At 40.8% G+C, this 17,808-nt stretch overlaps 1 protein-coding gene across 3 annotated transcripts in view; it reads left to right on the top strand.

Moving 5' to 3' along the window:
• The window catches only part of pcgf3 (polycomb group ring finger 3), a 67,477-nt gene that overhangs the window by 28,409 nt on the left and 21,260 nt on the right, over positions 1-17,808 (top strand). For 2 of the 3 annotated variants that reach the window (XM_003443371.5, XM_025909915.1), the window contains exons 2-6: positions 2,761-2,870; positions 6,877-6,994; positions 13,258-13,354; positions 16,594-16,649; positions 16,938-17,045. In XM_003443371.5, the coding sequence (XP_003443419.2) occupies positions 2,856-2,870; positions 6,877-6,994; positions 13,258-13,354; positions 16,594-16,649; positions 16,938-17,045 (394 nt within the window). In that variant the 5' untranslated portion in view covers positions 2,761-2,855. Of the gene's footprint in view, positions 1-2,760; positions 2,871-6,615; positions 6,730-6,876; positions 6,995-13,257; positions 13,355-16,593; positions 16,650-16,937; positions 17,046-17,808 lie in introns of those variants that run through there. The other variant, XM_019363716.2, reaches the window with a different exon arrangement.

Here is a 17,808-nt window from a genome sequence, read left to right as displayed (position 1 = left end):
TGGTAGTTGCAATTAAAAGCTGTGTGTCTTACCCACTTGTCCTCCAGGATGCTGCTTTTATCTGGTAGTTGACAATGGTGGAAGTGTCTCTAATATAATGGTAGAAGCGCGGTGCCTTTTGTGCTGCTTTCTGCAGCTTTTAAATAGCTGGTATCCTTAAATGACCCTGAATGCAGCGGCCTCAAGTTGGCACTGAACTGAGCTGAGCCCAGTCGTGGTTTGTTATGTGGTATGCTTTATATATACTGTATATCTCATCTCTACTCCATCCCACAGACAGACATAGATGGTCAAATATGATTTCAAAGCAAAGCTCTGACAGCCTGAAGGTATTTTTTTCCTATGCTGTCCAAATAATGAAGTGATCTCAGAACAGCGTGTCCATAAAGAATACAGATGCAGTGCATGTGATAAAGATGAAATCCAATACGATGTGGAAGACTGACTTTGTTACATGTTTGTAATTGTTTTGTTTAGAGGATGCAAACTAATCTCACATGCACGCTGCAGTGCCAGATGTTTGTGGACACTTCCTCTTCTGTTTTCAATCAGTTATGTCTTGATGCTTCAGCATACTAGAGCTGCTATGGACCAATAATTGCTAAGTTTTAAATACTAATCACTAAAGGTAAAGCAAGAAATGTCAAATTTTAGAAAGTGTCAGCAGTGTGCATTCAGCTACAAAGAAGCAGTTTTTATCAGGCTTGTGTTAAAACAACTGACTAACACTACATCCAACACCTCTGGGAGCATGATGGTTCAAAACTGGCAGGAATCCTGTAATGTTATATAACATTACATTAAAGTGAGAGTCTCTTATGTTGAAATGTAAAGTTCAGGTGTACAAATGTGTATTTCAGAGCAGCTGACATGCTTCAAGGAGAGTTTTATTCCTATGTTTTTATTCCTGGACTCAAAATGGGACAAATAAGCCTGATTTATCTGATAACGTGACGTGATGGAGCCACTCAGTCAGTCTTTCTGCTGAACAATTTGTTTTAGCTCCCTTCTGCATCCCTTTAAATCAGCGTCGGGCAATTAATTTTCCCAGAGGCCGCATGAGAAACTAGGACCAGGGCTCCACCAATAATCTGAACTCAATTCTGCTTAATATTTATCTTTTCATAAATGGGTGCTGGCATTATAATTTCCGTATCCATGGAGCAGTAGGGTCTGCTGGATGCAAATTTCTTCGTCAGATGTTTGCATGCCTGTCTCTATAGGCATGTATAGTATTACAGGAAAGACTACCAGACCCTCGGGTCTGCAACAGCGTATAGTTGAGTCCAAATAGAACTATAACCCACACCTGCCTTTAAGCCATCATTCTCCTAATTGGCTGCCCTTCACAAGCAAAAGCAAACTGCAAGTAGGTGGGTCTCATGAACTTGAAGCCGGAGCAATTTTCCTGAGAGAACCATATAAAGGATATCTCCACTCTGACGTAATAGACGAACAAAGAAGAAGAACAAAATGTCATGAACAGAGTGTTTACAGCAGTCTGAAGTTTAAGCTTTTGGCTCACAGAGTTTACCTGTACCTATACTGACCTAACCATTAAGTATGAGCATCCACCACAGGAGTAGATACACGAGGCACAGACTGTGGGTGGAGTTTTACATTCAAGAGTCATCCACATGTCGTGGCAAATGGTGAGGCTAGGGTAAAATGATGTTGCATGCTGGTTCCTTTTTTAAGCTCGTTTCTAGTATTTTTTTTTTTTTAAGCTATTTTTATGTGCATTCCTGGTGGGGGTCATCTCAGACTTTGGAAACTCTGAGCTCAACCCCATGTCTGAAGAAATATCAAAGATTACATCACAGAAGTGTTGCTGGATGTCATGTGACTGTAACATCTGTGTGAATCTCATCGGCGTGCAGCCGCTCTGTAACAGGCCGCCGTACAGTGTGTGTGTCCTCAGCAACCGTCGCCGCATGTCATCTCTGTCGACTAACTGGGCTAATTTCATGGTCTGATGAGCAGACAGAGGAAGGCTGGCAGGATGGCAGACTCACCGTTGAAGGCACTTTCTTTTGAAGCTGTGAGTGTGTATGTGTGTGTTTGAAGGAGCGTTAGGGGTGGTGTGTGTTCGCCCATCGTGACTGGTGTGGTTGGACTCCTACAATTAGGTGATGAATCACACAGAGTGGCGGCAGAGCCAGTCACTGCAGCATGGCCGCTTTCCTTGTGTGGAGGACGACGGTGACGTTCACGAATGTTAAACTAAAGCGGTGTTTCAGTCAATCCTGCTTTTTGTGTGTGTGTGTGTGTGTGTGTGTCTGTCTGCGTGTTCCTTCTGGCCGAGCAGTCATTGTTGTGGCGTTTGGCTTGTCAGTCAAGCAGTGTGGGTGGTACTGAGATGTGTAGTTTTCCAGAGTGTGCTGACTGTGGGTGGCTTTCCTTCTTGGGGTTTTCAGTAAAACACAACCAAATATAAAGCTGTTATTTTAATAATTAAAAATCAAAATAATTTTTAGGCTAAATATCTGGTACTCTGGCTCTATGAATATGCAGAGCAGCTCAAGTTAACAGAATGATGGATGCTTAAAATCTGACAGCAGATTTGGAGGCCTGTAGGAACCACAGTCGTGCTGGTAGATGGTTGATATTTTATTTACAGCTTTTTCATGTATAAGACACTGATGATCTTTTAAAACCATCCAAATCAGGTGAATGGATTCACAGATATTAAAGCGAGGCCCTGTTCCTATAATTACTTATTGTTTACAATATTAAATCTGCTTCTTTCTTTGTTTGTAGGCTTTGATAAGAGGCTCTTCATGATGAGCAGCTAACACTGACGGCCGCACAACCACAGGAAGAGACGTGGCTGCTGCACCACCCACAGTTGACGCATGGCGGTATTAGGGGTAAGAATCGCTCTGTGAGGTTTATCGGTGCTTGAAGAAGTTAGAATGTTTTTACAATAACAGGAAACATCTTTTCCTTTCATCTTTTCAGTTTCTGTTTATGGTACAACCTGTGATATTAACTGTCATCTGAAAACGTTCTGTTTAGGTGTTATGATTCATAACAATGGAGAAATAAATGTTGAGCATTTGAGTGATTTTCAAACATTTTATGTCCAAGCGAGACCAAAGAATGAGCCAACATTTCAAGGCACACTTATTGCCATGTTCTTTAATTAAAATATCATCATTTCTTCTTTGAGATATATACAGCGGTGTGGTTTATGAAAAACTGAACAGCTTTACTGCTAAGAGGCAAGCAGCAGACAAATAAGTTTGATGAACTCATCGTCAGCGAGTGTGACCTCCTTTATTAAAGCACATGTTAAGTTCACTTGCAAAATTCTTCCCAGGAGCGGATGTCCCAGCAAATTCCCCCCACGGTCAGACTGTGCAGGACTCAGAGAAACTAGGAAAAAAATAGAGAGCTACATCTCAGACTGTACAGGCCTTGGTAGCCTCCTAAAGGTTGAAGCAGATGACGGTACAATTAGAAAAAGTCTGAACAAGTATTGAAGGTTTGAAAGGAAAGCCTCTTCTCGCTAAAAAGAAAATGACAGTACAGCTTAGGTTTGCAAAGCTGAATTTGAACAAACTACAAGACTTCTGGACCAAAGTGGAGATGTTTGTCCATAATACACAAAACCAAAGACAGCATATCAGCACAAAGACACCCCAGTCGTCTGCACGATGGGTGGAGGGCTGAGGATTTGGGCACCTTGTAGTTATTGAGTCAACTTTGAACTCCTGTGTTTACCAGAGTATTCTAGAGTCAAATGTGAGCTCATGTTGCTGCTGCTTGAAAGCTAAGGCTTAGCCCAAAATGGGTCGTATAACAGAACAATGATCCCAAGCACAGCAGCAGATCTACAACAGAACAGACCTCAGCCTTACTGAGCTGCTGTGGTTGGACCTTCAGAGAGCTGTGCATGAATGCAAACCTCACTGAAATGAAGCAACATTGGAAAAACGATTGAGCCAAAATTCCTCCACAGTGGTGTGTTAAACCGATAAAATCATACAGAAAACGATTAATTCAATGTATTGTTGCTAAAAGTGGTTCAACAAGCTTCTGAATCAGTAGATTTACCGTTAGCTCTAGAAATGTGCCTTCATCTGACTATCCAGTACTGTGAAAAACTGTAGTTCAAACTACTGCACAACATTTGGAAACCACCGGCCTAATAAGAAACAGTTTTGGAAACTGAAAGGGTTTCACTCCGGTGGTGTTTTTTCAGTGCTTTACTTGAAAAGATCACATTTTGAGAAGCAGCTAAAGATTTGAATGGATAAATTAGCATCATATTTATTAATCAGTAATGAACTTAAACATTTGATTCTGCATCAAACTGCTTTTTTGCCTGAAAAATTGGTTTATTACTTATTTATTTTTTCCCCCAGAAGTCATTATAAATCACAGATGTTCAGTTTAATATTATGCTAGCTAAAATATAAAGTTTCAAATTTAGAAAACATTTATTCAGTATTTACCTTTGATCACCTTGATTACCTTTGAAGTGCTGTTCATTACGAGCTCTTTAAATATCTCTAAACTTGTGCGAACACCTGACGTTTTGAGGAACATTTTTGATTGTTTTCCATCGTGGTGTGGAGACTCTTGAATCGGTCTGATAGTCAGGAAGGATTTCTGAGCAGGTTTGAGCCTCTAAATAATGAATGTTGGCTGTCTGACTGTCTCCTTCGCTGAGTGCAGCTGGCCATTATCTGAGGTATCCTTACTGGTTGTTGCACATCTGATCATTTGGCCTCAGCAGTCAGTCTGCTGTTGTCAACCTTTATGTCTCTGATTTATCTGTCAGGAAGGAAATATCGTAGCTCTTGTATATTAATTACATTTTATCCTTATGGTAAATTCACTAAACTATACGCACATGTATAGAGTTGAACTGCACATCTCTTTAAACTAACCAATCAGAAGATCAGCGGGGTCTCCTCAGGGTGTCTCTTCGAGGCTGAAGGGCTAGATCCAGTCACATAAAAGAGAAACACCTTTTAAAGATACCACTCAGACATCCTCTTCTAAAAATGATCGGTGACAGTGGAGATCAGAGAGAGTTTTAAAAAACAAAAATAAGCTTTTCAGGTAGTTTTCCCACTGTAATTCAGTTGTAACTAAGTCTGTACATCCGTCTCGATCTGAGTGAGACGGACTAAAGCAGGGTGCTGAAGAAGGCCACACTGTGTCGGAACCACCAGAATATAAAAATGGATTTTGAATATGCCTTTTGCTCGCTGTTTGCACGCAGAGGCAGCAAAACAGACAGAGTGGATTTCCCTCAGATGAAGACCAAGACAGAGCTAAATGAAATTCAAGGTCAACTCAATGATTTGTATATCAGATATTCACAAAAAGCCCTATAACTATGTAGGTGACCTATACAAGTGTGGTTTTGTCAACATATAGATGGTGCTGTATAAAGACTTAAAATCTCATGTCACACTTGACCTTTGACCTGTTCTTCAAGGTAAAGGGATTGATCTGAAGGTCAAATAGTGCCACTGTTATTGACATATAGGGAATGTTAATTATAGCTTAAAGGTACATTTAAAAAGAACACAAAATTAATATATAGAAAATATTAATTTCCTTAAAAGATTCGAGCTCTCTGAGTGCTTCTTTTTTTGTAGTTTAAGGCTTTTTGTCTTTTTTTTTTTTAAATTATTATAAATAAATGATTAAGTTGAACTTAAGGACCACAATGGACGTAAGCCAAATTTTAATGACCCCATTCGACACACCTACAAAGTTTTATCAGAATTCATTCTAAACTTTTCGAGCTATAATATTTACAGACAGACCTGCACACAAACGCTACAAAAAACAACATAAAAAAAGATTATTAGGTGGAGCTGATCAGATGGGGTCACCAGTGTTGCTTGATGTAATCAAAATAGGCTGAAGTTAAATTAAAATTAAATCAGAAGGAAAGATAAAAGCCATTTTCGCCTGTCGCCTTATCTTTGATTGAGCCTCAGTTCTGTTTATCAAGGCGACACTCTGTCAACTGTAAACTCAACGTTTCCACCCAAAGCAAACAAACCAATGAGTGTTGGTTTTCAGTCGTGTGTGTGTGTGTAAGTAAGCGGGGGGCAGTGTGCAATGTAGCCTATGAGTCAAAACATCTGCTCACAGCTGTTTGAAGCTTTATGCACGTGACGACTGTAGGAGCTCATCTGGATTACAGTAGTTTAACAGAGGACACATATTTAAATTGGTTAAACCGGAGTAGTAACAGTTGAGATTTTCCAGCCTAATTTTAAGCATTTATTAAAACAAGATAATACTCTAGTTATTTAGTACATAATCTGATTTCCAGTAAGATCTGTGTTGTTTGTAATTTTATTTGTACTAATCTAAACAGATCTAAAAGGATTTAAAGTCACATTTTTAGCAGCCACTAAGTGAAGTTTCTGGTCTGACAGGTGAGTTGACCGTTAACACCCGAGCAGAGTTTCTGTGAGAGCGGTCGACTCCCTAAAGATGCCCCTCGCAGAGTGAAACCACAGTTAGTCATGCTGTTACTCAACGCAAACTCAGCTCCTGTTTAGCAAATCACTGCTTTCAACATAGCTCCCGTGCAGCTCTGTTAAAGCATGAATCACCAGATGAGCAGCTCCCCCCGCAGCCTGTTCTGCCAGCCTGTCTGAGAGCGCCGCTACGCTCAGCTAAAGGCTCGGCCGATTTCGTCGTTAGTTCGAAGTCATTACTGCATTTGGAGACTCACCTGGCTTGTCTCAGGTAGGAGGTAAATTCAAGGGAACAGCAGGGTTTAAATAGCTGCAGTAGGCTATAAAACTTTTTCTTCAATTGCATCAAAAGATTAAAAACCCTGTTCTGAGGAAAGCGTGAAAGATGGCTAACTGCTAAATTTGTCTCCTCCTCCAGAACCCCGACATGCTGACGAGGAAGATAAAGCTGTGTCACATCAACGCCCACATCACATGTCGTCTGTGTGAGGGCTACCTGATCGACGCCACCACCGTCACAGAGTGCTTACACACCTGTAGGTCCTCCCCTCACTCTGTTTGTGATTACAAGTACTCTCACTTCTTCTTTCTCATCTGCTCGCTTCTGTTTTTAAGTTTTCTTTTGTGTCTCTCTCTCTCTCTCTCTCTCTCTCTCTCTCTCTCTCTCTCTCTCTCTCTCTCACACACACTCACTCACACACACACACACACACACACACACACACACACACACACACACACACACTCACACGAGGGCTGTTTTTGTCTCCCAGGATTTTTCTTGGCTCTTTGCCATTAGGGGAAAAAAATCCTGGAGGCAGAGAGATGCTTCTGATATCTGTGCAGCGCCGCTTGTTGCTGTCTCTGTGAAGCACCTGCTCTGTCTGTTGGTCAGGTTGACTGTTGCTTCTTCCTTTACTGTTTCTGCACAGCATAATCTAAAAACTGTCTTTATTTGTACAACAAATGGCTTTGAATATGAAGTAGATGCGCACACAAAGGCTCACAAGAGGGCAGACCAGGTATTCTGCACATTTATTAGTCTCATAAAAATATCAGACTAAGTCACCTCTTATCCACACAACGGTGCATCAGCTGCGTGTTTTCAATAAAGCGGTGTGATAACACCTGGTTCATCCTGCAGGTAGAGGCGTTATCTTGTCTGATCCAATGCCTTAACCCAGACACAAAGACTCATCTAAACTCAAATCTGGATCCATGAGCATCTTTAGAGTTCTCTTACAAATTCTTTCATGAATGAAACACATGAAAATAAGTAGTTTCTTTAGGGCGTAACCTTAAAAACAGAGTTCAGTCAGCATCTTCAGTAAAAATGATGAAAAACCCTCTCTTAATCAAAGCTGTGTCCACACTGGACGCGACCAGAAGTAACCACAGTGATAACCGCTGGTGACAGGAAGTGGGCGGGACCCGAGAGAAACTTTTCTCAGTTTCCAGGCGAGTAACTGAAGAGACCAATAAGAGTGAAGAACACTATTAGTTGACATGTGGCCTGGTGGTAAATACATTAGCTAATTAGCTGGAGCCTGAAATGTTGCAAGCGATCGGCCACCAACTTCAAAGCGATGCGTGAGCAGCCCATTGCTTCCGGTGTGGACGCAGCTTAAGGTTTAAGCTCAACTCATACAGTGTAATTAACCGCGTTTACACTGTCACTGATGTTAACTCAACCAAAGAGGTTTTGTAAAAAGTTCAGTGTAAATTGTGCCAGAGGTGATGATTGGGTCGACTTTCGATCTGCACCTGCATTCAGGACTCTTTTTCATCTCTGTGGATATTTCCCATCCTATCTGAAACTGAAAATTAGTCAAGTCGTTTTATTTTAATTCCAACCATGTGCAGCGGTACAGTACAAGACCATGGTGCTACATATGACATATAACAGACAATCAACACAGGACTACATAAAGTGCAATGTGCAAAAAATATCAAACCAAAAAAAAAAAAACCCACCAAAGACTGCAACACCAGACAGAATAGAACCATACAAACACAATAGTGCAATAGAAATGTGCAAAAGACTGAGTATTGTGCAAAGAGTCACTTGGTGTGAAGGTGTGTGTGTGTGTGTGTGTGTGTGTGTGTGTGTGTGTGTGTGTGTGTGTGTGTGTGTGTGTGTGTGTGTGTGTGTGTGTGTGTGTGTGTGTGTGTGTGTGTGTGTGTGTGATTCTGCAGCAAGTGCTTGGTAGTGATGTGTATGAAAGTATGCGTCTGTGTGTGTCAGTCCAGTCGCAATTAGAAACATTAGAAGATATTGTCTTAGTGACATTACACAAATTATTCCAGATCCACACATCTGCCTCAGTCCAGGTTCTTTATCCATGCATTGGTCTTGTTTTCACAGATACAGAACTTCAATCCCCCTTTTTTCCCCAAACACACACATTCTGATCCTGCCTTTAACTCCTAACCAGTTTCCTGGACTTAAAAAACCTCTTTAACCAGAGTCTGATGGACTGATTATAAACGCGTTAAGTGTGACTGCTCACATTTTGTTTGTCTCATGAAGAGGCTCCTCATGGCTACACTTTCTTACCTTTTTATTTTTTTTAATATTAGCAAGTTCTACCCTTAATTAATGTTAATTTTGTTTTGTTTTTTTAATATCAGCTCCAGATATAAGGGCCGCACTTACACCACCTGCTGGTTAGTACAGTTTTGGTGATAATAGGATAGGTTAAAAGGATTTTTAGACAGACTGTTGCTGAAATACAGAGTGACCACTTCAATCAGGCAACACCTGTGCTGATGACTGTAAGATTTTTATTATTGTGTAAATATATCAAATTTTAAGATACTTGGGGTCTTAGTCATGACGTTACATAACATAAAGAGCCATTTCTTAAAAGAAGGGACCAAAAAGAGAAGTCTTTGCAGAGGACTGGTTCATATTGGAGAACATGTGTATGCAAGGTATGCTGAGGAAAAATGCAACTGGAAATTATTTTGGTTAAATCAGATTCAAAAACTTAAAAAAAATAAAATAAATAAAGGTAGAACCTATTTTAATGTATTTTGCTGGTGTATTTAATGAAATGGCAAGATCAGCATGTAAAAACAGAAGCAAAGTCTGGCATAGCTGCTTTAGAGGAAAAGAGTCAGATACGTTGCACTGGTTGTTGTTGGTTTGTGCTTTCTGGTGCGTGAAACCAGACGGCGCTCATGTAGAAAGACTGATTCTGTGTGTTCACCAGCGTCTGATCGCAACGGCTGCAGAGTTCATAATAACTACTGCGTATGAGCTGATTGTGCTTTTCAAAAGTAAACAAACAAAGTAAGCCAGGACTCCTCAAAGGCCAAGAGAAGCTAAAACGCAGCTTCAGTTGCAGCGCTTCCGAAATTAAAATGTTTTCTGGTCTTACAAGATGAAACTGAATGGCTTTCATTTGGAGCGTTGGAGGTAATTTACAGATTAAAGGCCTTTTTAATGGGGTTTGAAAGTTCGGTCAGCAGCCAATTTGATCGTGGATTTGATTAGTGGGCGAGTAACTGAGAGTTGCTTCGTGTATCGGCAACAATAAGTAAGAAATTGACGTTTTTAATGTAGAAGGAGCTTTGCAGAAGAAATGAAAACGACAAAAAACCAAGAACAAAGAGGAAATAAAAGGTTTGACGACATCAGGCGCTGAAACCTCAAAGGCGAAGGAAATGTTGTTTTTGTTTTTTTTGTGCTTTTTATAACTTTACAAGAAATCGTGTTTGCTCTCCTTCTGAATTTCTTTGATTTTTCTTTTTTTTTGCTGATTTGTTACATATGTATCCGATCACACTAATTTTAATATTAGACAAAGATAACTCAAGCATACAAAATGCAAACCAGACATGTAAAGCTTGTAGGTGTGCTCCAGGTGGCTGCGTCTTTACAGGGTTAAAACCTGCATCACTGCTTTTATGTCAGTTTTTCCACAAGCAAAGTTGAAAGAGGATGAAAAGTGCAGACTTCATATTTTCAGCAAATGAGATGGTTGAGTTTGAATAACTAGGCACCAGATGGGGTATTTTGTTTTATTTTATTTTTTAAAATAAAATTCTCAGTAAGTTCTAAACCTTTTGAGGGCGTCTGGCTTCACTTCCTCAAGCGATTCCTCCAACATGTCACCAAACACTTCCTGAATACTGAGTGAGGCCTAGTTTATCCTGCAGTCTCACTTTTAATCAAGTCATCACGTGCTGAGTGGTTACACATTGTTTAGCATTTTATTGCTTTTTTTTCAACCTTGAATTTGACATTTCGTAATCCCCGCAGGGGTCTCCGAGTTGTCGAGGCCTTGGCCCGTTTCCCCCCCTGCTGCAACCTTAAGTGCCCTCTAATGCTCACATGAGAGTCTTTAGATTGCCCAGCCAACCACACCAAGCTGCTCGTGTTGGCAGTTTGAGATGGCTGTTTTTGTGAAATCACAATTTTCTGATAGTGCAGGATAATAAAAAGTGTCTGAGCATTTTGAGCTGGGGGGGCGCTCTCACCCCTGCTGTGTGTGGAGCAGCTTAATCGAACTTGACACATTTATTTCAGGAACAGCACAGTCGGCATTTGGGGAGATTAAAAATTAATTTGATAAATTAGAAACTGATTAGAGCAGAACAGTGAAAATAAACATAACCCTGTATCAGACATGTGCTGGAGTATATGTTAAGATAACCACAGACATTTTAGTACCTCTCTTGCCCACCAGAGGGAGCTCTTCACTCACAGATGGAAGCCCCTCTGCCCACTTCAGGCGTCAGAGTCCAGACGTGACGCTTTGACTCTCCCTCTCACTTGGAGAAGGGCTCCACCATTGGAGAGTGGAGACAAAGAGATTCACATCACGTCACCACTGCAGCTGTTCTGACAGATCGAGCTCTATTGTCACAGAAACGTGACAATAGAAAAAGTGTGGCTGAGATGGGTAAAGTGGTGAACCACTTGCTGCAAATTACAGTGCTGGGTTGTACACAACATGTGCTGTACACATGAAGGGATCCATAGGTGAGGGGTCAGTTTCTTTAAGCAAAGGCATCGTTGGCAGTTTGAGATTCATTAGACACCAGTTTGTGAACCAGTATGTCTTTTTTTTTTTTTTTAAATTAGTGCATCCTTGGATTACTTGATTATCTCACTGTCTCGTGTATTAAATGGTAAGTGGTCTGTATTTATTTACAGCTATACACACAGTCGGTGATGGATGCTTTTTTTGGTGCTAAGACTTTTTCACATGCAGACTTGTGATTAGTGAGATGACCCGCTGTGCCACCTGAGCCACCTCTTACTCAAATCAGCCATTAAAAAACTCATCAACCGTTTTAATGAGCAGAAATATTTCAATGTTTCCTTGGGTGATGCTTTTATTTACAACCATTTAATAAAAACTCAGCATGAATGAGCAGGATCAGGAAATGAGGAGCAGCCCGTCTGACCGGGAAAAGGAGACGAGATTATTAATGGAAACATTTGCAGGTTGTTGTTTGAGCCAATGCTCTTATCGTTCAACAGTGAGTGCAGCTGGGGAATCAGCTCCTATCATGACTTTAAAGTTGTACGTTGTTGTTATTATTTTTTAAATTGAGATCCATAAAAATCCGTAAGACTTGAGGAGATTTTACAGTGGGGAAAAATAAATGTATGGTATATTTGAGATTAAAGAGAGAGGCTTTAACACCTGTGTAGTCTAGCAGAGAGCACTGATGCTTATCATTTCTGAACTACATCATCTTGTCACCGAACACCTGCTTACATAAGCTGATGTCACTTTGACCATTAAATATCAGCTGGAGATGGTAAAGTTCGCCTTAGTTAAGTTTGCCAGCTGCCTCACGAAGCCCCTGAACTTTGCAGACAGACTGACTTTATTAGCCGGACTTTTAACTTGCTGTAACACACAGTCTCCTTGCACTTATGGATCTTGTGCTTCCTCCTGTACATTATATCCAGACAGACACTTCAGTGAAAGCTGGTTTAACATCTTATTAACCTGTTTTTTTGGTTTTTTTCGTCTGTTTTTAGAAAACGCCAAATCGATGAGACTTCAGTTAATAGTTGAAATCTTATCGTATATGAAAGCTGAAAGTGTTAATAGAATAAAATAGTTAATCACCTTAAAAAAATAAACTAAAGCTGTTAGCAATCAGTACTACCTTTGAAATCTTGCTATTTTGTGTTTAAGAGTTCTCAACTGGAGTTGAACTGGGGTCAGGCTGGTGCACCAGTACAGTGTAACCATTAAGGACACATTCTCCTTTACGCCCCGATGGCCTGGAAAAGCAAAGCCTGTTGAAGAAATGGGGATCAGACTGAAAAGACATTAAAAGGTTTAAGAATACTAACACACATCCAAAAATACCTGTTGGCAAAATTCTGCCTCCTGGTGGTGAGAGTTTTAGTTGCATTTTAAAGAGGGTAACTGATGCGGGGTGTAATTGTTGACCAAAAGATCAAGTTGGCCAAGTGTGTTTGAACTTTAGAGTCATTTGTAGACGTACATGAAGAAAATATAAAGGTACACAGCAAGTACAACAGCACTGCACAGAGATCAACGAATGCAGACTCGAGTATTAAAAAGCTGAGGAAAACCGTTTTCTTGTCATGTATTAAGCAGGGAAATCTAAAAATGTGTGGCATATTCTTTTCTCTACAAATAAAGACCTTGAATGAAAGATGCTCTGTGTGTGCGTGTGTGTGTGTGCGTGTGTGTGTGTGTGTGTGTGTGTGTGTGTGTGTGTGTGTGTGTGTGTGTGCGCGTGTGTGTGTGTGTGTGTACACGATGAAGAGTAACCGTACATTTCTGCTGTGCATCTCCAGTCTGCAGAAGCTGCCTTGTGAAGTATCTGGAGGAAAACAACACGTGCCCCACGTGTAGGATTGTTATTCATCAGAGCCATCCACTGCAGTATATCGGGTGAGTGAGGAACCACCGCAAAGCTGCGCACACACACAAACGCGCACACACACACTCACTCACTCACACACACTCTGAGTGCCATCAGCTGTGCTCTGCCAGTAAACAAACTGCCGAGGACCAAAGAGCCGGCGGTCCTTTTCCATTTGATTTCTGCTCTTCTGCAGGAAACAAAAACCCTCCCGGGGTGGTCCGGCTGCTTTCTTTTGTAGATTTGCACCTCGCACAAAAACACTTAAAGCCCACACCCATTCACAGCTCTGTTTTCTGTACGAGAGTCTAGAAAATACGCGCTCATTGTACAGTTAGTACAATCAATGTATTATTAAACTTTAACCGTTTAAACATGGAGGGCTGAGAGTGAGCAGCTTCTCACATTAATCACACGAGTCGCTGTGATATCATTGATTAGGTTTGCCTGTAATCTGTGGCTGGAACGATAACAGCTCTCCCCGTCTGCCTTACACGATAACGTCGGTGCAGAAGGTTGTTACTGTTAGTGATGCAATTATTACTATGATTTTTACAACGATTTATTTATTTATTTTTGCCTGCGTTGCTCACCTGAAATGTTATATGACTCAGGAAGGACGGCGGTTACGTTTTTATTTCCCCATGTTTTTCCCCTTTTTTGGATGTGCAGTAATACTTTCCAACACCCGTTAAAAAAAACAACAACTTTGAAATCTGTGGAGTTTCCCTCTGCTCTCATTAAAAACTAGTAAAATACACGAGCTAAATTACATTTTTCTCTTTAACAAAAGCAAAGAGATGCCCTTATCCACATCGCACATTTAAAATGTAAAAAACAGCTGTAGCCCACTGAGATCCAAAGATACTCATTGTCTTATTTTTATGTTTTATTTGCTTACGTGTGCAGTATAAAGCGCGGCTCGTTGCTATAAAGTAGATGTACAATAGATGATCCTGCAGCTATGATCATAAACCGCTGCTGGGATTTTGCATCAAAGTGGCATCGCAGCTCGGCGTTCCCCACTGTTTCTTGATAACTAAATATGAAAAAGGAAAGTTGTACTTCAAGTCTGTTAATTGAGTAGAGATAAGTGCGTTGACTTTTGTAAATATCTTATTGTTTTTGGAAGCCGTCTCCGCCTGGTTAAATCCTGCTCTGCGAAGCATCGTGTGGTGTCTGCCCCTCTGAGCGCTCACGCATTAACGTCTGATAAATGTGGCACACAAACCTAATGTGCACCAGCAATTTAGTCATTACTGTGTAAACTGCGCTTTCTGCAGACTCATTGTTTTGCAGGAAATGCTCCATTTCAAACACATTAGCTCTCTGCGCAGCTGGTTTTTTTTTTTTTTTCCTCCCTTCATTGTTTGCAGGAAATTGGAGCTGATGGAAAACATCACAAGTGATTTGAAGGCAAAACGCCCAGCAGATGACAGGCAAAACCCCATCTGCTCATTGGGAAGATTGATCAAAGTTGATGTTTGAGATTTAGGCTTAAAAATCACAGTCAGATGTCGTCTTCAGAGAATCAGCTGGGCAGAACAAATCCTGCCGCTCCGCCCGCCAAATGTGGCTTTCTTTGATTGTTTTAATCCATTTGGTTTTCACATACTTTAAATTGTTGCGGTTACATGCGTGCAAACAGCCTGGGAATCAGTAGCTCTGGGAAGGAAATGTGCACATATTGTTGCCACTTGGTCTCATTTACTTACTTCAAAACATGGTGTTGATTCATGCCACTGCTTTTTTTTAAATGATATATTTGTTACATTTATATTTTGGTTTCTATGTGTGTTAACATTTAGAGACAGTTCATGGCTGCTGGATCATTTTATTTAGAGTTAATGTGCACGTCACTCTGTTTTCATAGGCTTTTAAAACAGAGTCCATAGAAGGAGGAGAACAATGCCTGTAACTCGGAGTCCATGTGGAGTTGGCCACTGGTAGCCAAGGCTGATCTCTTCTTCAGGAAGGAGATCATGTGATAAGGACATGGTGGCATTGGGGAGGGAAAGACATGCAGTGGCTCATGAGACCCAATCAGAGCAGCAGATGTGGGCGTGTGAGACTGCAGTCGTTTTAGTTAGCACGGTCACATTTTAATTGTTGGGTTCTTCATGCTCTTATTTGCTTCTTTATCAGTGATAACTCAGGTGATTTGCACAGGGCTGGATGATGAGCACACTCATTGTCCATTTTTGTTCATGGGATATTTATTTGACCTTTTAAAGTCTCATGATTCAGAAACTTCCAGGCGGGATCAGGAAATAAAAACACAGAAACACACAATGTATTTGTGATTTTTGTCTACATTTCTCACAACTTGGACATTTTTAACGCCAGTAACAGATCTCAGGGCTATAATCACTTTTGTCCAGCAGGGGTCAGTGTTTCCCTGCTTTTTTGCAGGGGATCAATCCTCAGCATTAGGTGGCTGATTTTGGTCCCTGATATAACTCCTCCTCAGTGGATAGCAGGGAAGACAAACATGTCACATTTTTAGAGTTTTATTTATTCATTTTTCTCCTCCATAACCTTGCAACAAACAGCACACTTTGTCTGTTAGCTGGCTGTCAGCACTGGGTGTCAAAACACACCATCACACATAACGCGTACCCACTGTGCACCCGTGTCACCAGCACGGGGAAGCGGCCATTTAGCACTCTGACAGAGCGTATGCTGAACATCAGCCTTTGAGGGTGTCAGTTGGGGCTTTTTGAGATTTTTTTTCTTGCACGTCACCTTGAGATTTTCAGTCATTTAGCAGGATAGCGTTTTGCAGTGAGGGTGGCAAGAACTTGTAGTTTTACCTCGGGGCATTTGCAACATGTCATAACAGGATGCGCAAAATCTATAGGTTCTCAATAGTTCAACCAAATGTTATTCCACCCTCTCAGACTGCTGCGCGCAGAGGCCAGACTAATTATGCAGCATTAGTTACAAGAAAAGGAAAAAACTGAAGGGGAATTTTGATAAAAAGAAGCAGCAGAATATTGTTTCCCACGTTCTCTCCTATCATGTTAATGATCTCATGACGTCAGACTGAGGTTTTTTTGTGGATTCCAGTCCAGACTTGAAGGTAGGGCTCCACTGCTGTGAGTTACAAAAACATGCAAATGTGTTATGAAGTTGTGCAAGTGCATCTTCACCTTGTTAGCTGTGTGTTTTTGCATCTCTGGGTTTGAAACTCAGTTGCTTTTCCCTTTTTATAATGTTAATTTTCACTGAATGTTAAAGTAACTAATTATTTTCTTGTCCCTTATAGCCATGACAGAACAATGCAAGACATTGTCTATAAGTTGGTACCGGGACTACAAGAGGGTAAGTGTTGTGTATTTATTTACTGGGATGCAACCTACAAGAGATCCTTCCCTAAAACGTAACTTTTTAGCTTTCCCTTACATGCATGCATTGATAAACTGGCTGAAAAATGCATCATTTTAATATTGTTTTTCCTCGCTGTTGTGGGTGAACCTCAGAATTCCTAAGGAACAAGCTCCCTGTAGTGCACACACGCTTCTCTAAATGTTAAAAAGATGACAGCATCAACCTTGGCAAAAATAACTCTGCTGTTTTTAACTTTTTTTTTTCCCTTTGGCTCTTGTGCAGCGGAGATAAAGAAACAAAGGGAATTTTATCAGAAGTTGGGGATGGAGGTGCCCGGAGACATTAAAGGAGAACTTTGCAACATGAAGACTCATCTAGATCAACGCAACGGTACGATGGCCTCGCAGACTCGTGCTGTTTTCAGAACCACAGAAAAATTTTCTTGTTGCTTCATCTAGTTTGGAGCTGGCTCTGCATGTAAACCAACACCTAACATGCACCTGTGACTGGTCTCTTATTTGTTTGACGTGAAGGATTTCCCCTTTAGTGAACACAACCTTAAAGGTGGCACATAAGTGTCTGTGAATGCAGCATACGAGAGGATGTTGTTTGGCTTTGTCACGTGATGCGTGCTGTGAGTTGAAGGTCCTCCAAATAGCACCATGGCTCAACCTGGCTGGAAAAAATACTGCAGGCACAAAAACAAATATTTCCTGCAGCCTCTTTGAAAAATGGTGTAAATAATGTTGTATTGATTGTCCGGGTGGATTTTACCTGTTGGTAACCACAACAATCTAAGACACATGCACAATATGCACAATATGCACATACATATTATACTTGCATACTAACATGCAGATATTGTGTTTACATACTTGCACTCAGTGTGTTAGTAGAATTCAATCTTCAATTCAAGTCAGTTATGTCAAATCAAGCCAGCAGTCATCTCAAGAGTATTTATATTGTTAGACAAAGATCCTACAGTAATGCAGAGAAAACCCCAACAATTAGAGGAACCCCTATGAGCAGGAACTTGGCAACAGTAGGAAGGAAAAACTCAATTTTAACAGGAAGAAACCTCTGCAAGAATCAGGCTCAGAGAGGGGCAAACATCTGCTGTGACTGGTTAGAAGTGACTGGATGGAGACGGGAC

The sequence above is a fragment of the Oreochromis niloticus genome, linkage group LG2, assembly GCF_001858045.2.
Source record: "Oreochromis niloticus isolate F11D_XX linkage group LG2, O_niloticus_UMD_NMBU, whole genome shotgun sequence".
In the NCBI taxonomy this organism is placed as follows: Eukaryota; Metazoa; Chordata; class Actinopteri; order Cichliformes; family Cichlidae; genus Oreochromis; species Oreochromis niloticus.
The sequence above is the reverse complement of the archived record's forward strand: the minus strand, read 5'-3'. Positions and strand labels throughout refer to the sequence as shown.